The 25,683-nt window shown below is 42.9% G+C and overlaps 1 protein-coding gene across 3 annotated transcripts; it reads right to left on the bottom strand.

The window, feature by feature from the left end:
• Nucleotides 1-1,530: 1,530 nt before the first annotated feature.
• Nucleotides 1,531-24,548, bottom strand: LOC139408791 (G-protein coupled receptor-associated protein LMBRD2B-like). 3 transcript variants are annotated; one of them, XR_011634321.1, is made up of 19 exons: nucleotides 24,420-24,519; nucleotides 11,358-11,565; nucleotides 11,085-11,200; nucleotides 10,314-10,412; nucleotides 9,924-10,091; nucleotides 9,513-9,723; nucleotides 7,989-8,063; nucleotides 7,688-7,801; nucleotides 7,363-7,546; nucleotides 6,493-6,674; nucleotides 6,220-6,353; nucleotides 5,970-6,075; nucleotides 5,781-5,878; nucleotides 5,478-5,581; nucleotides 5,320-5,366; nucleotides 5,100-5,214; nucleotides 4,724-4,850; nucleotides 3,800-4,561; nucleotides 1,531-3,420 (listed from the first exon to the last, which is right to left on the bottom strand). XR_011634321.1 is itself a non-coding variant. In XM_071153122.1 (18 exons), exons 2-18 carry the CDS (start codon nucleotides 11,529-11,531, stop codon nucleotides 4,498-4,500), a joined length of 2,118 nt encoding a protein of 705 aa, XP_071009223.1. In that variant the 5' UTR covers nucleotides 11,532-11,565; nucleotides 24,420-24,548; the 3' UTR covers nucleotides 1,531-4,497. The 3 variants fall into 3 exon arrangements, 2 of the variants coding, with proteins under 2 accessions (XP_071009223.1, XP_071009222.1); XM_071153122.1 differs by having other exon boundaries at nucleotides 1,531-4,561; nucleotides 24,420-24,548; XM_071153121.1 differs by having other exon boundaries at nucleotides 1,531-4,561; nucleotides 11,358-11,540; nucleotides 24,420-24,520.
• Nucleotides 24,549-25,683: the final 1,135 nt, after the last annotated feature.

The following is a 25,683-nucleotide window of genomic DNA, read 5'->3' on the forward strand; positions in this document are numbered from 1 at the left end:
GCAATAAACTATAATGCCCATACTGTGAGATGCCTAAGACAGCACTACAGTGAGACAGGACGGACAGCTGATCATCCTCGCAGTGGCAGACCACGTGTAGCAACACCTGTGGGACAGGTACAGGATGGCAACAACAACTGCCCGAGTTACACCAGGAACACACAATCCCTCCATCAGTGATGTAAGGCAGGCCCTCACCAGACATCACCGGCAACAACGTCGCCTATGGGCACAAACCCACCGTCGCTGGACCAGACAGGACTGGCAAAAAGGGCTCTTCACTGACGAGTCGCGGTGCGCGGTTTTGTCTCACCAGGGGTGATGGTCAGATTAGCGTTTATTGTCAAAGGAATGAGCGTTACACTGAGGCCTGTACTCTGGAGTGGGATCGATTTGGAGGTGTAGGGTCCGTCATGGACTGGGGCGATGTGTAACAGCATCATCGGACTGAGCTTGTCGTCATTGCAGGCAATCTCAACGCTGTGTGTTACAGGGAAGACATCCTCCTTCCTCATGTGGTACCCTTCCTGCAGGCTCATCCTGACATGAGCATCCAGCATGACAATGCCACCAGCCATACTGCTCATTCTGTGCGTGATTTCCTGCCAGACAGGAATGGCAGTGTTCTGCCATGGCCAGCGAAGAGCCCGGATCTCAATCCCATTGAGCACGTCTGGGACCTGTTGGATCAGAGGGTAAGGGCTAGGGCCATTCCCCCTAGAAATGTCCGGGAACTTGCAGGTGCCTTGGTGGAAGAGTGGGGTAACATCTCACAGTAAGAACTGGAAAATCTGGTGCAGTCCATGAGGAGATGCACTGCAGTACTTAATGCAGCTGGTGGCCACACCAGATACTGAATGTTACTTTTAGATTTTGACCCCCCCTTTGTTCAGGGACACATTGTTCTATTTCGGTTAGTCACGTCTGTGAAACTTGTTCAGTTTATGTCTCAGTTGTTGAATCTTATGTTCATACAAATATTTACACACGTTTGCTGAAAATAAACAGTTGACAGTGAGAGGATGTTTATTTTTTAGCTGAGTTTAGTTACATTTCAAATGCTCAGCCAGGAGAGCAATATGGTCAAATTCACGCACCTATCAATATTTTACATTTACATTTTAGTCATTTAGCAGACGCTCTTATCCAGAGACTTACAGTAAGTACATTCACATTAAGATAGCAAGGTGGAACAACCACATCACAGTAAGTAGCCTACAGTACATTAATCCTCAATATTATGCATTGTCATCCCTACTGCTTCTAATCTGGCAGACTCAAAAACACTCAACTTTTACTCAAGTAGAATTTTAAATGGATGAGTTTCACTTTTGAGTAATTTTCTATTAAAGTATCTTTACTTTTACTCAAGTATGACAATTGCGTACTTTTTCCACCACTGCTTACGAAGATCATAATAACCTTTTTATTATTGAAAAGAAAGGTTACGCAAGTCCACCATAGGTGCCCCTTGTCCTGTCTGTAAATTGCCAGTCCTCTCCAAAACAAATACGATATGATAGGAATACATAATTTTAAGATGTTTTATTTCGTTCCACAACACTTTAGTCTAAATACTACATTAAAAAAACCCACAGAGGACCAACACCTGGGTTTAATAAATTATAACATTCCAGCATCAGAGTACATGTGCAAAGAAAATGAAATATACCTGTACATAATATATTTCAAGATACAAAGCAAAAACATCTTCACCAAAATCAGTGTGAGGTTACCCATCTCACTAACACTACAGTATACTGTATAATTCATTAGGAACTTTCATTAATTTCTTACTTTTTTTTACAGAGATTTTAAGGAGATTAAGTTAAATGGGCATCTAAACAGATGTAGTTAAATTCATTTACAATAAATAGCATGTTGTACATGTGTTGACCTTTTCTGTCTGCTATATTAAAAGAACAATATAAAACCAAACAAAAAAAGCAAACGAAATATACAACAGTGCATCATTAACAAAGACATGGAGAGAGACTTTTCTGGTTAAATCTAAAATATTATTTACAGCAGATTACATTCAATTATAATTTAACATGATTTTAGGATAATTGTCCATCTCCTTCAAATATGAATATCATGCATTTAACCTGCATGCTATGGTGTGTGTGTGTGTTACATCTGAATTACTCAATCCAACTAGAGCTCGTACAGTAGTTCTTCCATGTTGACACATTGTGCAGTCCTACTTTTGGGAACCTGCCTTGAAAGATGTTTGGGAATGTACAGGATTTCAGAGATGTAAATGGCCTGTTGCTTTGCTGTACCTGCCAGCGAGACCTCTTGATCAATGTAAGAATAAATATTTAAAATGTAAGACATTTGAAGGTCACTTGTTTTTGTTCATTGAGCCAAGTAATTAAAACCAAAAATGGAATCATAAATTGGGAAAATGTGCATTTACCATTTTCGCAACGCAGCCGAATAAACACAAATAAAACAATAAAATGGCACAATGATACCCCAAAAAGACTTCAGTAGATTCTTTAACACCTACAATTCTAAATAGTTTACTGAATGTCCAGCGGACAATGGTTAATGACACAATATTGCTATTTATTTTTTTTAAAACAGGCCTTTCAACAGAATTTAAACAAATACATTCTCAAACACAAAAGGTTTAAGGTCATTCTGACATTAGGAATAGAAAAGAGAGCATACATAACAATACATAACAGCTGTATCAGTTGACCTCCATCAATTGCAACAACATCTCTAGCGTTATGGGCCGAATTCCAACTTGAGTTCCGATTTGCACTAATCGGACATCAATTCCCTTGCACAAATAATGCGAGTTAACAACACACATCTCAAGTTAGTATTCAGCTCTATGGGCAGTATAAACACCATGCGTGTTCGCTCAGTATGGGCTGGATCACATAGATTATACAAGAAATAGAGGACTGTCTACTGTACACTTGGTTTCTATGGTAGCAGCTTCAGAAACAGTCCCAAGCAACTGTCCATCCTTCCATAAACCAGAACCATAAATCATAGAATTCTACAAGACTGACAAGTGACAACACAAGACTAATTCATTGAAACATTGATCATTTGTTCCAATATTTATATTTTTCTGGCACAGTTAAATAAGTAGGTAGTTAGGAACTTTTAGGAGATAAATACAAACGCATTAAAAAATATATATACACACACACACACACGCACAACCATTCAAAGGTTTGGGGTTACTTAGAAATGTGCTTTTCTTTAAAAAACAAGCAAATTTTTTGTCCATTAAAATAACATCAAATTGATCAGAAATACAGTGTAGACATGGTCAATGTTGTAAATGACTAATGTAGCTGGAAACGGCAGATTTTTATGGAATATCTACATAGGCGTACAGAGGCCCATTATCAGCAGCCATCACTCCTGTGTTCCAATGGCACGTTGTGTTAGCTAATCCAAGTTTATCATTTTAAAATGGCTAATTGAACATTAGAAAACCCTTTTGCAATTATGTTAGCACAGCTGAAAAACTGTTGTCCTGATTAAAGAAGCAATAAAACTGGCCTTCTTTAGACAAGTTGAGTATCTGGAGCAGCAGCATTTGTGAGATCAATTACAGGCTCAAAATGGCCAGAAACAAAGCTCTTTCTTCTGAAACTCGTCAGTCTATTCTTGTTCTGAGAAATGAAGGCTATTCCATGTGCTAACATAATTGCAAAAGGGTTTTCTAATGTTCAATTAGCCATTTTAAAATTATAAACTTGGATTAGCTAACACAACGTGCCATTGGAACACAGGAGTGATGGTTGCTGATAATGGGCCTATGTACGCCTATGAGATATTCCATTAAAAATCTGTCGTTTCCAACTACAATAGTCATTTACAACATTAACAATGTCTACACTGTATTTCTGATCAATTTCATGTTCATGTTAATGGACAAAAAAAGGCTTTTCTTTCAAAAACAAGGACATTTCTAAGTGACTCCAAACTTTTGAACGGTTGTGTATATAATGTCTCCCCCCTCCACAATATCCTTCATTAGTGTTAATTACTTATCTTCTCAACAAAAAAAAAACAATTCGCTCAACCTGTCAACCAGATTTTTGAGGGAAGACACATCCCAGTGGGTATCAAATGAACAGAGGACCTTTAATAGAAATTCATGCACATAAGTAACAAATGAAATAACAAAACGGATTAACAATGATAAGCCCAAATAGGGTACAGGTTCATGCATTCATGACATGATGCACACTGGCTGGCACTGGGAGGACAGCTATCTGCCTAATGGGGAAGTGTATATTAACAGCCACTGGAGTGTTCTGACAGGCGACAAGCTATTGGAAACGAAGGGTAGCAGATACATCAGGCCAACAGTGTAGTGTGAGATAGAGGTCATGTGCTACATTCACAGAGGTTGAGAGAGCGTCTCTCCTTCGTATGGTCTTCCCTGAAAAGTGGAGGATGAAAATTAATGTGTGTTTCTAGCTTTCCTGTTCCTTCGACTTCCCCTCTCTACTTCTCTCAAACGTCATCAAAGATTCTGCTCCGTGACGAGGACATGGACAGGTACCTGCCTGGTACATGTCTGCAACATGGAGAGGCACAGTGAGCATATTGTATATGTTTAACAACACACACACACACACACACGTCTGTGTCATTTGCTTACAGGTATCGACCACAGCAGAGCAGAAAATTATACTAACACACTTAATTAGATAAGAGTGGGCACTGGGGGACGTATTACCTGGTGGAACCTGCTTCAAGAGGGTCGTCTGAAAGGGTCTCTGCATTGAAGTCCAAAGGCTCTGCGTCCTGGAGAAGTTCTATAGAGTCTCTCTCTGTTCCTCTGCCAGTACGAGAGTACTTGGCCTCTGTTGGAGGAACGACAACAGTCAATACCATTTCACTGCCTTCCGCAGTTCAATTCAGATACATGTTAGAAGGGATTTATAAACAAGATGTGGTGTTGATATCCTCAGTGGCGTTATGATAAGCCATGACTCTACAATAGGAAACTAACCAGTGATTGATTGTTTAACAAAGCAACGTGTAAAACCTAGCCAAACTGTAGAAAAACAAGCGCAACGTAATGCAAGCAGGCTCGGCGACCATTCACTCACGTCTAGTGTTAGGGACAGTATCGGAGTAGTTGGTCTCTGTCATTTCTGCTGCTTCATTTCTAATCCTGTTCCTGGCGGTGTCTTCCCGGGTGTTACCATAGCGCTCTTTCCACTCCTAGAACACAGGCCTGACGTTACCATCTGGATCTGTTTCTTTGCAAAAAAATAACTACCAACGCACACAATAAAGGGCCATGGGAAATGAAAACTAGGCACTCGCCCTTCGTCGGTTCTCTCCATCCTCAATCCTTTGGAGCTTTCTTTTCTCTGTTAGAAACAGAGAAATCGCTAAGTACCGTTGTTCTTGTCGACAACCACACATACACAGAAAACAAAAGCCCCCCCCGTCAAAAGGTTTCAATTCAAGTGGTGCCAAACCTCGCCGAATGAGCTCCTTGCCCTCATCGATCAGGTCAGAGGTCATTTCATTGTCTCCCACAAACTGCTGAAAGCCCAGGAGGTTCAGACAGCGGGTGCCCAGGCTAAAGGGTTCATACAGAAACTATGAGGGTCTATCATAAATCAATACTTGTTCTTGCACAGTATGCGTGTGCGCTGATAGTCCTTCTGGGTCATTGGAGGAGTACTCCTTGTAGAACAGTAAGTTGATATCATCATGTATCCTAATATTATCTACAAATGCAATTGAATTCCAAAATCTAAACAGCAGACTGGACTCACCTGAAGTAGGTAGCGATGCAGAGCAGCAATATGAGCATGGGGTAATAGATGTAGAAGCCATTAGCTATGAATGATAGGACCCTCATAGAACCCATGATCTGCAAAGGAGTAACATATCATCAACATGAGGAAAAGAACACATCAAGGAATATGTTCAATCACTGTCAGAAGGACGTGCTTGTGTCTTACAGAGGTGTAGGCCGTCTGCTCCTTCTGTTGGTGGGAGATAGCAGAGTCCATGTGGATCAGACCCAGGAAGTTCAGACACAGAGGAGGGGTCAGACGGCAGAACAGCCTAAAGAGCAACAAGACGACAATTTCCTCCATTTCTACCTTATACGGTCTATGATTTCCAGAGAGGTTCTCTCTCTTTGATACTTAGCTATCCAATCAGACCCAAATTCCTCCTCTCACTGCTCTCTACCGCCCAGTCACTTACATGCCACTGAACTGCAGGCTGTAGGCGTCAGTCTGGTGGTGGGAGGCCAGGTAGTAGTAGTTGAACACTCTGATCCGGAACACAGTGGAGTAAACACAGGTGCACAGGAAGAAGATGGTGATGAAGCACGCCATCTAGTGGACAAAACAATAACCATGTGAGAAGACCGACAAGCTCCAACTGAATTATGAATACACAACAGGATGTTGATGATATCAGATACTGGTGTACTACTGTACTAATTGGTGTAACTGCTTTCTGTTGGCATCTCACCTCAATGTACAAGTAGTTGTAGTCTCTCTCAGCGAGCTGGATGAAGACAGCGAAGAGGGAGAGGACGGGTCGGGTGCTGAAGAAGGTGCACTCAGACCACACCACGGCCACAGAAAACAGAGATAACACCACAGCCAGCAGCCGGTAGAACCAATGTTTCAGCAGGCACTCCCAGTACCACTCTGGAGAAGAACAAGATACAAACACACAAGGATCTTAAGACGTTCAGAAACATCCCAAATGAGAAGCGGAATGGAAGACTAGACAGGGTAAGACCCATTAAAACAAAATGTTGTCTGCCCAGCGCATCACCGGGGGCTGTCTGCTCTCCAGGACACCTGCAGCGCCGATGTCACAGGAGGGCCAAGGGGATCATCGGGGATGGCAGCCACCCGGGCCACTACCTGTTCATCCCGCTGTCGTCCGGAGGGAGGGGGCAATAAAGATGCATTGAAGCTAAAACCGAGAGACTGAGGGACAGGGGCCATCGGACTGTTGAATGGCCATCGCTGGCACATTGGAGGCTGCTGCCCTATATACATAGACTTTAAAATCGCTGGCCGCTTTAATAGTGGAACACTAGTCACTGATGATGTTTACATATTTTGCATTGCTCATCTCATGTGTATGCTGTGTTCTTTACTGTTCTGCTGTATCTTGGTCGATGCTGCTCTGACATTGCTCGCCCAAATATTTGTATATTCTTGGTTCCATTCCTTTACTTTAGATTTGAGTGTGTTGTGAAATTGTTGGATATTACTTGTTAGATACTACTGCACTGTTAGAGCGAGAAACACAAGCATTTCGCTACACCCGCAATAACATCTGCTAAACAAGTGTATGTGACCAATACAATTTGATGTGACCCACCTACGGTAGGAGTGTAAAAGTATCGGCTGAGCCAGCTAGTTGGTTCTGTGGAGGGGAAGCTGCGGACAAACTGGTGGGCTGAGCTGGTCTCATTCTTCGCCACGTCCTCCAGGTGCATAGCCTGCTGCAGGAGGATCAGCCACTGGACACGGGTCCGGTTGTGTCTCTGCACTGCGTAAATTACCTGACCATTCACAAAAATAACCACATCAGTCTGATTTAACCACAATTGAATCTAATATAGCTACTGGATATATCAGTACAATAAGGTAAACACAATGAAATACTTAAGTGAAAAGCCTTGTAATATATTTCTTCATTTTACTTGTTTGTGAAGCTTCACCAGGCTCTTCTCACTGGGATAGGTGTTCTGTTTGTCATCAAAGTCCTCATAGTCATCCATGTTTCTGCCCATCTTCTCCTGGTAGTCCACAGGGCACTAAGGGAGAAAACTCATGTGTTAGGATTAACAAAAATGCGCCAGTCTTTCTCAGGCCACGTCACATTCCTCACTTGTTTAATCCTCACGTTAAGCACACAGAGCGGAGATTGTGTTGGGGCTCCATCTATTCTTCACTAAGAATGTGCAAATTGTTTCTTTCCTCGTGAAGCTCCTTTAATCTTACCTTTCTAAGAACAGTATCGATGTACTTCCTCAGTGGGTGGTTGTACTTGATGGATTCTTGGACCTTTCGCACTTCCTAAAACAGATCCACAAAAAAAAAGAATTTACCTTTTTGAATTACTCTGCCATTTTTTAAGTCATGCCATGTCCCCACATGTCCTTGACTTTCCTAAATAAGTCTATAAAATCATACATAAATGAGATAAGCAGTTTCAAGAGGACACCGCGAGTCATTCACTGGCAGTCAGCCTGCGTAGCTGATGGCCCATCGAAACTACACCTAACAAATAAATTCACACATAGAATAAGGGAGTTAGCCTAAAGACGAGATTAAATTGACAATAGTCTGATGGGTGAGAATATTATAAATTGTATATGAAGAATCTGATGCAATATATTTCAACTGTTCTGCCTGCGCATATGGAACCCTGACCTGTTCACCGGACCTGCTGTTTACGACTCTCTCTCTACCGCACCTGCTGTCTCTAACTCTGAATGATTGGCTATGAAAAGCCAACTGACATTTACTCCTGAGGTGCTGACCTGTTGCACCCTCTACAACCACTGTGATAATTATTATTTGACCCTGCTGGTCATCTATGAACGTTTGAACATCTTGGCCATGTTCTGTTATAATCTCCACCCGACACAGCCAGAAGAGGACTGGCCACCCCTCATAGCCTGGTTCCACTCTAGGTTTCTTCCTCGGTTCCAGCCTTTCTAGGGAGTTTTTCCTAGCCACCGTGCTTCTACATCTTCTTTGCTTGCCGTTTGGGGTTTTACGCTGGGTTTCTGTACTGCACTTTGTGTCATCGGCTGATGTAAAAAGGGCTTTATAAATACATTTGATTGATTGATGCACACCGGGGCTTGGAATTGACACAGAGGCAGGTAAACAGAGCGCCAAAAAGTGACTTTTTCAAATGATGTCTATATAGTATCAGAAAGAGCATATTCTGTAGTTTCCAAATTACCTATCATTGACAAAACAACCCTTGAGCTCTATAAAAAAATATATATAACTTTTTGGGAGAATTACCAAGATTCCATGCGCTCCCCACGTGAACTCGCAACACTCACAGTAATATATTTAAATTCAAAATGCTATTTTGTTCTTTTTCAATGCTTTTATTCAACATTCAAAATGTTCCTTAAGACCAGCTTGCAATGAATGAATGATATTTGTGGTGATGTTTATTTAAATGGTTTTTAACACAAATTGTGTCGTTTGTGTTTTTTTCCTTTGTATGGTCTACAGTTGTATGGTCTACAGTTCTTTGAAATTATTTTGTGTTCTAATGTTATAAACACAACCAAATGATATTTTTTGCGATAGCATACTGTATATAAAATGTATTTATTAGACTGTTAGAATGTTGACGTTCAAAAGAAGCGTCATTGGCCCGAAGAGGGGGGTCAAACGAGGCCAGGCTTTTCTAGTGTTAAACACAATTTAACTCAGTTTCTAAGAAACAGAGCACACTAAACTTTCCATTTCATAGTGAGAGCAGGAAGTATTCCCTACCTCCATGACATCTTCTAGGTTCTCCTGTGCATCAGCCTTCTCTGTCATCAGCTTGGCTGCCTTGAAGTAGGTCTTGATGAGCAGGTGTCCCCGCCGCGAGGCGTTCCAATAGGAGCGCGGAATCTCCACCAGGCCGTAACCCAGCAACAGCACCAGCAGGAACAGACCCCAGGTGTTGGCTGCAGTGATGCCTATTGTCTGCAGCTCATACCTGAGAGAAGCAGGTAGACAGACCAAACCAGATTTACGTGAGACGAAGACAAACATGGTTCCTCCTAATTACCCTTCCATGTTTGCACCGAGTTGTGTAGAATACAAATGAGGTGAAATATGGAATATGAAACTTTTTTTTTGTGTAGTCAACAGCACACTTTCCAAACCACAAATTTGTCCATGTTGCTGTGCACTCACCAGGAGAGGTGCCACTGAGGATGAACGGCCACGTAGATAAGCAGTGAGCCGAAGATGAGCAGGTACGTTCCATAATAAATGGCATTCTCTATCAGTGCAGTCTTTATTTTCCCAGTGATGGAAAAGCCCCCTGAGCGTGCATAGGACTGCATGAAGGGCAGCAGCAGCCTGCAAGAACATAAACATCTGGAGTAAGGCAGGTGTACTAGAATATGTGAATTAAGAGAACATCTCTATAGGGACAGATGTGGGTGATTGGCTTAGTGAAGAAAGACTGTCAGTCAAACTAAAATTAACTCGGGCAGACAATTCCTGTCCCAAGTCCTTGTCAGTCTAGTGTTTCCAGTACAAGTACATACAACACCATGCACATTCTGCTCTAAACCTCACCAGGTGAGACACTGAGAGGTCCAGTAAACAACTCTCCAGAACACAGGCATGATTCCATCTGGAATGTAGCTCCATGGCTTGTAACACACCTTTAGAACACTGTCAAGGAAAACACAAAGTGTTAATATGTAAGCAAACTTGGGGAAATAAAGCTTACGCTATACTGATTATACACCGAGTTAGTTATACACCGAGTTAAATGTTTTGTACACTCAGTGTATACTGTGCTGGTGACCTATTTAAGATGAATCAAAACATTGAAACTGGAGTAAAGTACACGAACATTGATCTTCATATTTAAACCATGGAACTCCAATGTTTGCCTTGTATAAACTATTAGGGTAACATGTCAGACTGGGGGGAAAAAACACTTTACATAACGATGAGCAAAACTAAAAAGGACCCGATGTACTCAACATTTCATGGTAGGAAGAGGCTGGACTTTTATAAGTGAAATTAGATTACGTCTAGCTGTTGCAAATAAGTGTGTGTGACAACAGATACACAAAACCTGTCTTGTAAATCTGATTTAGACGAGCCTCTGCAAAACCTCTGGTTTGAGAAGAGAGCTGAAATACAGTGTCATGTTTGAAATTACAGCAGTGGTTACTGCTTTCTGGCTGGGGCCCTCATCCCTGGTCTTTGGTAACCAGGGTACGCTGGCGTTTTGTTCAACCAAATCCTGACCTTTGATCTATCATGTCATTACCCTGAATGCTGAACCAAATCCTATTACACATGAACATTTGATGACACCCTAGGCACTCTAACCTTTTAGTGGCAGTGGCCATAGTTGAGTTTCCTGCTGTTTGATTGGATAGCAGTGGGATCACAGGGAGTACGGCGGGATGTTCCTCATGATCAATCTTACACTGCTTGTAGATTGTCTGAAAGGTCAAACACACAGGAAGACATCAGAGAGGTACGCAAACACACAGACACCACAAAGTTAATGGTCACCATTTTGATCCAGGTTTTTTGTCAAAGGGAATGGATAAGATGAGGCTTCAGTGTGTGGTGAATGTGTTCAATAATAGTACTAACCGTGCTGATGTCCAGAGGAAGAATGAAGACGATGAGGAAACACAGGTACCAGGCCAGCAAGGTGCCAAACAGCACCATCCTCTGCTGCTTACGGAAGTCTGCATAGCGATGCAGCAGGAACAGAGCCAGGAAGAACACCACCACTATCTCAATGCCCAGCGCAGCCCCACTCATCCTGCCTCTCTTACCGCTCTCTCAACGGCAGTCACTGAAAAGAGAGAAAGTTTTAGATTCAATCCCTAGAAGTTATATAGACTAGAGGCTGTGAAAGAGAAATGCCATATTCACTACTTAATATAATATTAATTCATTTAAAATTTGCTTTCAGGGTTCTTCCCCGGATTCTTTTAATCAAATCAAATTTTATTTGTCACATACACATGGTTAGCAGATGTTAATGCGAGTGTAGCGAAATGCTTGTGCTTCTAGTTCCGACAATGCAGTAATAACAAGTAATCTAACTAACAATTCCAAAACTACTGTCTTGTACACAGTGTAAGGGGATAAAGAATATGTACATAAGGATATATGAATGAGTGATGGTACAGAGCAGCATAGGCAAGATACAGTAGATGGTATCGAGTACAGTATGTACAAATGAGATGAGTATGTAAACAAAGTGGCATAGTTTAAAGTGGCTAGTGATACATGTATTACATAAGGATACAGTCGATGATATAGAGTACAGTATATACGTATGCATATGAGATATATAATGTTACTTACCCTACATTATTCAAGGTAGCATTGTTTAAAGTGGCTAGTGATATATTTACATCATTTCCCATCAATTCCCATTATTAAAGTGGCTGGAGTTGAGTCAGTGTCAGTGTGTTGGCAGCAGCCACTCAGTGTTAGTGGTGGCTGTTTAACAGTCTGATGGCCTTGAGATAGAAGCTGTTTTTCAGTCTCTCGGTCCCAGCTTTGATGCACCTGTACTGACCTCGCCTTCTGGATGATAGCGGGGTGAACAGGCAGTGGCTCGGGTGGTTGATGTCCTTGATGATCTTTATGGCCTTCCTGTGACATCGGGTGGTATAGGTGTCCTGGAGGGCAGGTAGTTTGCCCCCGGTGATGCGTTGTGCAGACCTCACTACCCTCTGGAGAGCCTTACGGTTGAGGGCGGTGCAGTTGCCATACCAGGCGGTGATACAGCCCGCCAGGATGCTCTCGATTGTGCATCTGTAGAAGTTTGTGAGTGCTTTTGGTGACAAGCCGAATTTCTTCAGCCTCCTGAGGTTGAAGAGGCGCTGCTGCGCCTTCTTCACGATGCTGTCTGTGTGAGTGGACCAATTCAGTTTGTCTGTGATGTGTATGCCGAGGAACTTAAAACTTGCTACCCTCTCCACTACTGTTCCATCGATGTGGATAGGGGGGTGTTCCCTCTGCTGTTTCCTGAAGTCCACAATCATCTCCTTAGTTTTGTTGACGTTGAGTGTGAGGTTATTTTCCTGACACCACACTCCGAGGGCCCTCACCTCCTCCCTGTAGGCCGTCTCGTCGTTGTTGGTAATCAAGCCTACCAGTGTTGTGTCGTCCGCAAACTTGATGATTGAGTTGGAGGCGTGCGTGGCCACGCAGTCGTGGGTGAACAGGGAGTACAGGAGAGGGCTCAGAACGCACCCTTGTGGGGCCCCAGTGTTGAGGATCAGCGGGGAGGAGATGTTGTTGCCTACCCTCACCACCTGGGGGCGGCCCGTCAGGAAGTCCAGTACCCAGTTGCACAGGGCGGGGTCGAGACCCAGGGTCTCGAGCTTGATGACGAGCTTGGAGGGTACTATGGTGTTGAATGCCGAGCTGTAGTCGATGAACAGCATTCTCACATAGGTATTCCTCTTGTCCAGATGGGTTAGGGCAGTGTGCAGTGTGGTTGAGATTGCATCGTCTGTGGACCTATTTGGGCGGTAAGCAAATTGGAGTGGGTCTAGGGTGTCAGGTAGGGTGGAGGTGATATGGTCCTTGACTAGTCTCTCAAAGCACTTCATGATGACGGATGTGAGTGCTACGGGGCGGTAGTCGTTTAGCTCAGTTACCTTAGCTTTCTTGGGAACAGGAACAATGGTGGCCCTCTTGAAGCATGTGGGAACAGCAGACTGGTATAGGGATTGATTGAATATGTCCGTAAACACACCGGCCAGCTGGTCTGCGCATGCTCTGAGGGCGCGGCTGGGGATGCCGTCTGGGCCTGCAGCCTTGCGAGGGTTAACACGTTTAAATGTCTTACTCACCTCAGTGAAGGAGAGACCGCATGTTTTCGTTGCAGGCCGTGTCAGTGGCACTGTATTGTCCTCAAAGCGGGCAAAAAAGTTATTTCGTCTGCCTGGGAGCAAGACTGGGCTGGATTTCTTCCTGTAGTCCGTGATTGACTGTAGACCCTGCCACATGCCTCTTGTGCCTGAGCCGTTGAATTGAGATTCTACTTTGTCTCTGTACTGGCGCTTAGCTTGTTTGATAGCTGCACTGTTTGTATTCGGTCATGTTACCAGACACCTTGCCCTGATTAAAAGCAGTGGTTCGCGCTTTCAGTTTCACACGAATGCTGCCATCAATCCACGGTTTCTGGTTAGGGAATGTTTTAATCGTTGCTATGGGAACGACATCTTCAACGCACGTTCTAATGAACTCGCACACCGAATCAGCGTATTCGTCAATGTTGTTATCTGACGCAATACGAAACATCTCCCAGTCCACGTGATGGAAGCAGTCTTGGAGTGTGGAGTCAGCTTGGTCGGACCAGCGTTGGACAGACCTCAGCGTGGGAGCCTCTTGTTTTAGTTTCTGTCTGTAGGCAGGGATCAACAAAATGGAGTCGTGGTCAGCTTTTCCGAAAGGGGGGCGGGGCAGGGCCTTATATGCGTCGCGGAAGTTAGAGTAATGATGGGGGGGGGGGGGGGGGGGACTGTAACCACCATTTCCTGCAATCTAGGGCAAACAATTGCCTTATATGATAACATATGTTACCAGTCGACAAGGTGGCCCAGCACCTCTAACATTCCTTTGGAGAAAACGCTGGCTTTTCTTACACTGAAGAAATTAATCAAAAATTTAATTCTAATAATAAAAACAATCCAAAACACAGAACATAGTAAGCAGACATCAATCAAAGCTATATACAGGTGTTGTCAGATCCAGTGGACAGTAGAACAGAATTAACGGAGGTCCTTGAAAGCTTTTCTGAACAGCTCAGTCTTGAGCTGAGCCTTAAATGAGCCCAGAGACTCTGCAGCCCTGACAGTGACTAGAAGTCTGTTCCACAGCCGTGTCACCCATAGTATTTAGTCTGCTGTGGGGCTGCTGAAGGGAGATAGACCTGGAGGAGTGAAGGTGTGTGTGGGGAAGGAGGGTAGAATTAGGAGTGAGGACAGACAGATTCTTGGGTACAGAGTTTCTCTCTTGTCAGTCACTGAGAGTAACTAAACTAGCCCATGTGGGCTAACATGTTTTAGATTGGTAAGTTAGGCTAGTGGCCAGATAATTCAACTTGTAGTAATCATGGTGGAATTACCGACCGGGGGGCCCCCATTGATTTTCTTAGCAAACATTTCTCTCCACCATCTGGCAAAATGAGTAGAATTGCATGAAATGAACTCTAAAACTTCTCTCTGTTGTCAAGAGGGGGGCCATTAAATTGTTTCTTGGAAGATGGGGGAGGTGAGCTCTTAAAGACGACTGGAAGGGCTCCAGTAGGTTGTGAGTGGCCAGATGGTGTTGATGGGCGTACTCAGGAAGGGCTGGTTGGAGATAGGCCTGTAGTTCTGGATGTTGTCATGGTCAGATCCTAATAAAATGGAGATCTTAAGAAAAAAATAAAGCTCCAGCCTTTTTAAGTACGGATTTGACTGAGGCGAGTTTGAGCTGAGGAGGGACACATCCAGTGATGAGGGATTGTTGATGATTTCTGTGAAGAAAGGCTCCAGAGCAGGTAAGCAGGTGTTGACCAGGGAGGTGGGGAATAGGGTCAAGTGAATAAGTGGTGGGCCTCATGGCCTCACTGTCCTAACCAGCTTCGTTACATCAGCTGCAGTGTCTATGGTGAAGGTGGAGAACCTGGACTCAGGAAGCGTAGATCAACTAAGGGGCTGGACGGGACAGGATGGTGTTGAGGTTTTCAATTTTGCTTTGGAAGAAGCCCAGGTATTGATTGCAGCGTTCTGAGGAGAGCAGGGTTTGGGGTTTTGAGACTCCTAAACTGAATGGAGCATAGGCCTCTAAAGTGCGACCAATGTGGTTGCATATGCGGCCAAAGATTTTGCTGTGCGACCAGGAGTATTATTTTGGGATCACTGTGCGACAGTGGAGGCTCCTCAGAGGAGGAAAATGTAAAGATGGTAAAACGTTTAAAAAGTAATTATTTTAGATAAAACTATACTGAATATAATCGCATCACCAAACAATTGGTTAAAACACTATTTTGCAAAGAAAGTCTACAGTAAACTCAACAGCACTCTATAGCAGCATGGTGTAGCCGGAGGACAGCTAGCTTCCGTCCTACTCTGGGTACATTAATCCTCAATAGAAAACATAGGAGGCTCATGGTTTTCACCCCTCCCATAGACATACACAGTAATTATGACAACTTCCGGAGGACCTCCTCCATCCTATCAGAGCTCTTGCAGCATGAACTGACATATTTTCCACCCAATCAAGTTTTAGAGAAATAATCCAGTACTGAAAGCATATGCTACAGCTAGCTAGCACTGCAGTGTATAACATGTGGTGAGTAGTTGACTCAGAGTGAGAAAGACAATAGCTTTCTTAGTAATAGTATTTATTCCTCAATGAAGGAGAAGAGAGAAATATAGAGATTGTAAAAATGTCTCACTTTCAGTTTCACTTAGCTAGCAAATACAGGTAGCTAGTTTAGCCTACTGAAACACCCTGCTCAAACAGAGCAATGCTATATTGGCTAGCTGGCTATGACTATCCAACACAACACTGGAACTCTTCTAAGTCAAGGTAAGCTTTTGGTATTACTAATTTATTGCCACCGGGGCCCGCCGGTATAACTGCTTACTGATTGTACACTAATGTTACTGCATGATTGCAGTAGGTTTCCTAACAAGTTAGTTATATTAGCTATGCTGACTATGACGTTACTTTAGCTAATATGGTGACAATGATGTAGGCTGTGTGTAGAGCTTGGAAAGGTTTTTTCGCCTGTTCACATACAGCTGATGTGTTGTGCATTGAAGTCCACAAGTGAAGGGACAAGGTGAGAGGAGGAGAGCTCATAAAAGGAATACTATGTGGTTGCTATGAACTAAGTTCACTTTCAAAAAAAATATTAAACGGAAGCAAACGGGGATAAACATACCTGAATGTGTCCAATAGAAACTCTCGCTTGCAACGGTTGGACAAATGATTACACCCTATATCAGCAAGATGCTGGCAAGTGTGCAAGGCAGTATTTAATGTCACTGACGCCTCAAATTTGTCTCTCGACCTGTGTGCACCTACGTTGTAAACTTTCATTCATAGGCTGGGTTTTAGCAACCTCATGATGGCTATATATAGTCATAGCTGTGTACATTCCCCCTCAAGCAAACACCAAGACAGCCCTCAAGGAACTTCACTGGACTCATATTATTCCAGTGCTAGCCTCCCTACACTGGCTTCCTGTCAAGGCAAGGGCTGATTTCAAGGTTTTACTGCTAACCTACAAAGCATTACATGTGCTTGCTCCAACCAATCTTTCCGATTTGGTCCTGCCGTACATACCTAGACGTACGCTACGGTAACAAGACGCAGGCCTCCTTACGGTCCCTAGAATTTCGAAGCAAACAGCTGAAGGAAGGGCTTTCTCCTATAGAGCTTCATTTTTATGGAATGGTCTGCCTATCCATGTGAGAGACGTAGACTCGGTCTCAACCTTTAAGTCTTTATTGAAGACTCATCTCTTCAGTAGGTCCAATGATTGAGTGAAGTCTGGCCCTCTCTCTCTCTGAGGACCTGAGCCCTAGGACCATGCCTCAGGACTACCTGGCCTGATGACTTCTTGCTGTCCCCAGTCCACCTGGCCGTGCTGCTGCTCCAGTTTCAACTGTTCTGCCTGCAGACCTTGCTACCTGTCCCAGACCTTCTGTTTTCAACTCTCTAGAGACAGCAGGAGCAGTAGAGATACTCTGAATGATTGGCTATGAAAAGCCAAATGACATTTACTCCTGAGGTGCTGAACTGTTGCACCCTCTACAACCACTGTGATGATTATTATTTGACCCTGCTGGACATTTATGAACATCTTGGCCATGTTCTGTTATAATCACCCGGCACAGCCAGAAGAGGACTGGCCACCCCTCATAGCCTGGTTCCTCTCTAGGTTTCTTCCTAGGTTCCTGCCTTTCTAGGGAGATTTTCCTGGCCACCGTGATTCACCACCGCATTTAACCATGGAAAGAGGTCTGGAAATATGGCTGCATATAAACAGTGTAGTTATTCCCTCCGTAAGGCAATCAAACAAGCGAAATGCCGGTACAGAGACAAGGTGGAGTCGCAATTCAACGACTCAGACACGAGACATATGTGGCAGGGTCTACAGGAAATCACGGACTACAAAAACAGCCTGTTTCATGGACACCGACGTCATGCTTCCAGACAAACTAAACACTTTCCTTGCCCGCTTTGAGGATAATACAGTGCCACCGTTGCGGCTCGCTAACATCGACTACAGCTCAGCATTCAACACCATAGTACCCTCCAAGGCCGCCTTTCGTTCCAGTTCTCTGCTGCCTGTGACTGGAACGAATTGCAAAAATCGCTGAAGTTGGAGACTTTTATCTCCCTCACCAACTTCAAACATCTGCTATCTGAGCAGCTAACCGATCGCTGCAGCTGTACATAGTCACCCAATTTTACCTACCTCATCCCCATACTGTTTTTATTTATTTACTTTTCTGCTCTTTTGCACACCAATATCTCTACCTGTACATGACCATCTGATCATTTATCACTAGTGTTAATCTGCAAAATTGTAATTATTTGCCTACCTCCTCATGCCTTTTGCACACAATGTATATAGACTCTCTTTTTTTCTACTGTGTTATTGACTTGTTTATTGTTTACTCCATGTGTAACTCTGTGTTGTCTGTTCACACTGCTATGCTTTATCTTGGCCAGGTCGCAGTTGCAAATGAGAACTTGTTCTCAACTAGCCTACCTGGTTAAATAAAGGTGAAATAAAAAAATAAAATAAAAATCATCAAGCTGGAGGCCCTGGGTCTCAACCCCACCCTGTGCAATTGGGTCCTGGACTTTGACGGGGCGCCCCCAGGTGGTGAAGGTAGGAAACAACATCTCCACTTCGCTGACCCTCAACACTGGGGCCCCACATGGGTGAGTGCTCAGCCCTCTCCTGTAGTCCCTGTTCACCCACGACTGCGTGGCCATGCATGCCTCCAACTCAATCATCAAGTTTGCAGACAACACAACAGTAGTGGGCTTGATTACCAACAACGACACAGCCTACAGGAACGAGGTGAGGGCACTCGGAGTGTGGTGTCAGGAAAACAAACTCTCACTCAACGTCAACAAAACAAAGGAGATGATCGTGGACTTCAGGAAACAGCAGAGGGAGCACCCCCTATCCACATCGAAGGGACAGCAGTGGGAATACCAAGGTGGAAAGTGAAGTTCCTCGGCGTACACATCACAGACAAACTGAAATGGTCCACCCACACAGACAGTGTGATGAAGAAGACGCAACAGCGCCTCTTCAACCTCAGGAGGCTGAAGAAATTTGGCTCGTCACCCAAAACCCTGAAAGGACGCACAATCAAGAGCAACCTGTCGGGCTGTATCACAGGCTGGTACAACAACGGCACCGCCCTCAACCGCAAGGCTCTCCAGAGGGTGGTGCGGGGGGCAAACTACCTGCCCTCCAGGACATCTGCAGCACCTGATGTCATTGGAAGGCCAAAAGATCATCAAGGACAACAACCACCCAAGCCACTGCCTGTTCACCCCGCTACCATCCAGAAGGCGAGGTCAGTACAGGTACATCAAAGCTGGGACTGAGAGATTGAAAAACAGCTTCTATCTCAAGGCCATCAGACTGCTAAACAGCCATCACTAACTCAGATACTGCTGCCTACATTGAGACCCAATCACTGGACACTTAAATAAATTGATCACTAATAACTTTAAATAATGCCACTTTAATAATGTTTCCAGTGGCAAGAAAAAGTATGTGAACCCTTTGGAATTACCTGGATTTCTGCATAAAATTTTATCTGATCTTCAGTCACTACAATGGACAAACACAGTGTGCTTAAACTAACACAGAAATTATTATAGTTTTCTTGTCTATATTGAATACATCATTTAAACATTCACAGTGTAGGGTGGAAAAAGTATATGAGCCCCTAGGCTAATGACTTCTCCAAAAACGAATTGGAGTCAGGAGTCAGCTAACCTGGATTCCAATCAATGAGACGAGATTGGAGATGTTGGTTAGAGCTGCCTTGCCCTATAAAAACAAACTCAAATCTTGAGTTTTCTATTCACAAGAAGCATTGCCTGATGTGCATTTGAGCATTACCATGCCTCAAACAAAAAAGATCTCAGAAGACCTAAGATTAATATGTGTCGACTTGCATAAGGCTGGAAAGGGTTACAAAAGTATCTCTAAAAGCCTTGATGTTCATCAGTCCACGGTAAGAAAAATGGTTTTTAATGGAGAAAGTTCAGTGCTGTTGCTACTCTCCCTAGGAGTGACTGTCCTGCAAAGATGACTGTAAGAGCACAACGCAGAATGCTCAATGAGGTTAAGAAGAATCCTAGCGTGTCAGCTAAAGACTTACAGAAATCTCTGGAATATGCTAACATCTCGACGAGTCTACAATATGTTAAACACTAAACAAGAATTGTGTTCGTGGGAGGACACCATGGAAGAAGCCACTGCTGTCGCAAAAGAGCACCTGATGTTCCACAGCGCTACTGCCAAAAATTCTGTGGACAGATTAAACTAAAGTTGTGTTGTTTGGAAGGAACACACAACAATATGTGTGGAGAAAAAAAAGGCACACCACACCAACATCAAAACCTCATCCCAACTGTAAAATATGGTGGAGGGAGCATCATGGTTTGGGGCTGCTTTGCTGCCTCAGAGCCTGGACAGCTTGCTATCAGACGTAAAAATGAATTCCCAAGTTTATCAAGACATTTTGGAAGAGAATGTAAGGCTATCTGTCTGTTAATTGAAGCTCAACAGAAGTTAGGTGATGCAACAGGACAACAACCCATTAGACAGAAGTAAATCAACAACAGAATGGTTTGAACAGAAGAAAATATGATTTTTCAACGCCGATACCGATACCGATTATTGGAGGGCCAAAAGAGCCAATACCGATTAAATCGGACGATTTTTTATTTTTATTTATATATATATTTTTTAAGGTATTTGTAATAATGACAATTACAACAATACTGAATGAACACTTATTTTAACTTAATATAATACATCAATCAAATCTATTTAGCCTCAAGTAAATAATGAAACATGTTCAATTTGGTTTAAATAATGCAAAAACAAAGTGTTGGAGAAGAAAGTAAAAGTGCAATATGTGCTATGTAAGAAAGCTAACGTTTCAGTTCCTTGCTCAGAACATGAGAACATATGAAAGCTGGTGGTTCCTTTTAACATGAGTCTTCAATATTCCCAGGTAAGAAGTTTTAGGTTGTAGTTATTATAGGGATTATAGGACTATTTCCCTCTATACCATTTGTATTTCATTAACCTTTGACTATTGGATGTTCTTATAGGCACTTTTGTATTGCCAGTGTAACAGTATAGCTTCAGTCTCTCTCCTCGCTCCTCCCTGGGCTCGAACCAGCAACACAACGACAACAGCCACCATCGAACCAGCGTTACCCAAGCAGAGCAAGGGGAACAACTACTAGAAGGCTCAGAGCGAGTGACGTTTGAAACGCTATTAGTGCACGCTAACTAGCTAGCCATTTCACTTCAGTTACACCAGCCTCATCTCGGGAGTTGATAGGCTTGAAGTCATAAACAGCGCAATGCTTGACGCACAAGGAGGAGCTGCTGGCAAAACGCAGGAAAGTGCTGTTTGAATGAATGTTTACGCGCCTGCTTCTGCTTACCACCACTCAGTCAGATACTTGTATGCTTGTATGCTCAGTCAGATTATATGCAACGCAGAACACGCTAGATTATATCTAGTAATATCATCAACCATGTGTAGTTAACTAGTGATTATGATTGATTGTTTTTTATAAGATAAGTTTAATGCTAGCTAGCAACTTACCTTGGCTTACTGCATTTGCGTAACAGGCAGGCAGTCTCCTTGTGGAGTGCAACGAGAGAGAGGCAGGTCATTATTGAGTTAGACTAGTTAACTGTAAGGTTGCAAGATTGGATCCCCCGAGCTGACAAGGTGAAAATCTGTCTTTCTGCCCCTGAACAAGGCAGTTAACCCACCGTTCCTAGGCCGTCATTGAAAATAAGAATGTGTTCTTAACTGACTTGCCTAGTTAAATAAAGGTATAAAAAAATAAAAATATTTTTTTTTTTAAATAATAAAATAGGCAAACCAAAAAAAACGATTTCCGATTGTTATGAAAACTTGAAATCGGCCCTAATTAATCGGCCATTCCGATTAATCGGTCGACCTCTACTACGGAATGGTTTCTACACCTTGTAGACTGCATGCCCCAAGGAATTGAGGATGTTCTGAGGGCGGGCGCAGGGGGGCAACTGAATATTAGGAAGTTGTTCCTCATGTTTAGTATTACTCGGTGTATAGCATATGCTCAGTTTGAGAAGGAGAGCGCTAACATGAAGTGGAGGATCAGAGCTAAACTTACATAGCTTGCTACTGCTATAATTAATTTGATTAAAAACAGTGTTTCTTGCACATGATGTATTTATCAGAGTTATTGACCTCACAATAAGCCAGATTTGAGTAACTTACATTGTGGTGCTGAAACGTGAAGCAGCAGCCGCGCGTCACAATCAATCACTAACGGACAGCAGGCCAATTCGAGTAGGCATAATTCATTTAAACCCTCTTCATTTTAAATTAGACTTTGCTAACAACAAGAGGTCTTTGTGTTGGAGCCTATATCTTTCTATTATGAGGTAGGCCTACCTGTTTGACAGACTATTAGGCTATAGGCTGCTATATCCATAGATTTGTTGTCAGTTCCTCCGCCCACCATGCACTCTTTAAATGCCCTACCTCCATATCAGGGCTGTTAAGTTAAAACCAAGACTCGAATTGAGAAAGTTTGCCATAGGACTACCTTTAATTAAAGAAAATGGCAAAAGGCATAGGCCTACCCCTTGTTAGCTTAACATTTTGAAGAAAATAAAAAGGATCCGTTTTAATAAAGTAATCCATAACAGCGCTTTGGTCCGCAATGATTTATGCTAGAAACAAGCTGTAAAATACCCGGGAAAGAAGTGACTCCGATGCATAAAGTGATGTCTTTTTAACATTTCTTTAACATTGAGAGGCTGAACTACAACCTTCTATAACAGAAAATACAAAAAAAATAATTTGCTTGGGAAGTAATCTAATTCCGTCACTATCAATTGATTAAGCTATTCAATTTCTGTACAATAGAAGATGTTTAAACCCAGCCAGCTTTTAGCGAAACACTTGTGACCTCGTGAAGCAACAGAAGAGTAGCCTGCAGTTAAAGCTTACATTTTTCTGCGTTGGTAGACCTAACTTTTGAAAGTACCAGGCTCAGATTCCTAATGATGTCTCAGATTTAAAATTTTTAAAAAAACCAACGGGCTCGGGAGAGGCGATAGTACAGTCATGCGTCCTCCGAAACTTGACCCGTCAAACCGCGCTCGCTTAACCAGGAAGCCAGCTCCACCAATGTGTCGGAGGAAACATTGTTCAACTGACGACCGAAGTCAGCCTGCAGGCACCAGGCCCGCCACAAGTAGTCCCTAGAGCTCAGTGAACCAAGTAAAGTCCTCCCCGGCCAAACCCTCCCCTAACCTGGACGACGCTGGGCCAATTGTGCGCCGCCTTATGGGACTCCTATGGGATCGAACCCCAGGCTGTAGTGACGCCGCAACACTGTTCTAATCTGCAATAGGACATTTTTTCTCGGACCTGCAAATATGATGATAGATTCATGCAATGCTTTTACTATAAAGGATATGTTTCCACCCATACTGTCGTCTGCGAACCCACAACATTCTGGCCCGCAGCCCTGTGTACCATCAAAATCCATGTAATGCTTACAGCCACAGTTTCTAATGATGCATTTCTAAGGAGACATGTTTTCTACTATCCAATTTGTTTTAATTATTATTTGGGGTATATAGGGGAAGGTCACTTTCAAGCATTCAGGGAGGGTTTAGGTAAAATATAGGGAGGGCCATCCATTTAAATTTCTGAAGAGGTCCGATTTTCTCCATGGAACCCTTATTATAAATAACAGTCACTCCCTAATCTCTAGAAAAATGGAAAGGCATAGGCCTACCCCTTGTTAGCTTAAAATGTAGAAGATAATAAAACGGATCCGTTTTAATAAAGTAATCCATAACAGCGCTTGGAACAGCGCCCGTGCATGGAAACATAAAATCCCTCAAATGAGCAGAGAGCGCCGCCTTGCTTGCTAACTAGCTAATTCTAGACAGTGGCCGTGTTCGAGAGCATCAAAACCGTGATGTATGATGGGTAAATTGTGACTGACTGACTGATCTACAAATAATATTGAGTAGTTATTTAGGATGCAAGGTGATGTGTAGATCAGAGTCAGTCTCGACCTGACTTAAAGTCGGCTGCAATGTCGAACGCGCTCAACGTTTTAGCTGGTATGTCAGCTCACATTACAATTCAATAACAAAACAAAAAAAGATGCTTCCACACTTGTTAAACAAAAATCTAAAATCTAACTTGTCAAACCAAATTAACATCAACGCTTCAATTGTCTTATTTATTTATCGCATTTTGGGCCGCGATGAAATATTAATAGCAAACGACCTGTCAAAAATACTCAATTATAGCTAGCATTAGCTAACCTCGACTCGCGAACAAACGGTCTTTGTAGCTAACTACATACGCTAAAATAGTATCTTACCTTCGTTTTTGTTTCGAATATACGGTTAGAATTATAGCCAAAATCCCAGCTATGATCATGTAAAATACAACCACTGTGTACCATGTAAGAATTTGCGTCACATCCTTGGTTCTTCCTGGTCTGCGTTATGGCAGCTGAGGATGATGGGAAGTGTACGCGTTTCTAACATGTTTTGTCTCAAAGTACCTTTGAGCTAAAATACTATGGACTACATATACAGGAACCAATAATGAAGTCAGAGAGAGCCACGTCTTTCAAAATGACAACGCAAACAAAAATAAAAGTTGGAAAGAAGGAAACATTAAAATCACTCAAAATCAGTATGACTATGTTCTTATTCCAGATCAGAATCACATTTTTTCGGTTAATATATTTACACATACCCAGAATTTTTATTGGTGATATGGTGCTGCTAGCAGTATACAACATATAGAGACAGAAACAGAGAGGAATGTATACAGCTCTCTATGTTCACTTATCATTTTTGTATATAATGTATATAAACTTTGTGTAAATTCCTCTGTCTGTTTCTGTCTCTATACGTTGTCTGGGATGGCACAGTAGAGAGGAGCCTGGAGAGAAATGGGGGAGGGTGGAGTTGGTAGTAGATTTGGGGATGGGGGGTAGTAACCTGTGAGTTGAGAGTCTTTTGTGATTCGAAACTGCAATAGAACTGGTTCAGTTTTTTCAGCAGTAGGAGTCGCCTGCTATATGGGGGCTTTGTGTTTGTAACTGGTGCACTTTTGAAGCCCTCTCCAGACAGATGAGCAATCGCTAGCGGAGAATCGTTGCTCCAGTCTGTCCTTGTACTGTCATTTTTCCTCCTTAAAGCAGCAATCGGGTGGCAGGTAGCCTAGTGATTAGAGCATTGGATCAGTAACTGAAAGGTTCCTAGATTGAATCCCCGAGCTGACAAGATAAAAATCTGTTGTTCTGCCCCTGAACAAGGCAGTTGTTCCTAGGTCGTCATTGTTCCTAGGCCGTCATTGTAAATACAAATGTGTTCTTAACTGACTTGCCTAGTTAAATAAAGGTTAAATAAAAAATTAAATCAGCAGTTGAAACAATAACAAAGTGTGTTCCCCACCACTGTTATGGCGAAAAAAGCTGAGGGATGGGGCTCGTGAAATGTTTCAACTCTAAAATGTATAGAAAGAGCTATAATGCATAGTTGTAAACATGTTTTGAGACGATATTGTTTGTTTACATTTACTTTGTTTACAAATATTGGAGTAAAACAAGCATATATTTTGGGTTCTGATGG

Source organism: Oncorhynchus clarkii, chromosome 5 (assembly GCF_045791955.1).
Source record: "Oncorhynchus clarkii lewisi isolate Uvic-CL-2024 chromosome 5, UVic_Ocla_1.0, whole genome shotgun sequence".
Taxonomy (NCBI): Eukaryota; Metazoa; Chordata; class Actinopteri; order Salmoniformes; family Salmonidae; genus Oncorhynchus; species Oncorhynchus clarkii.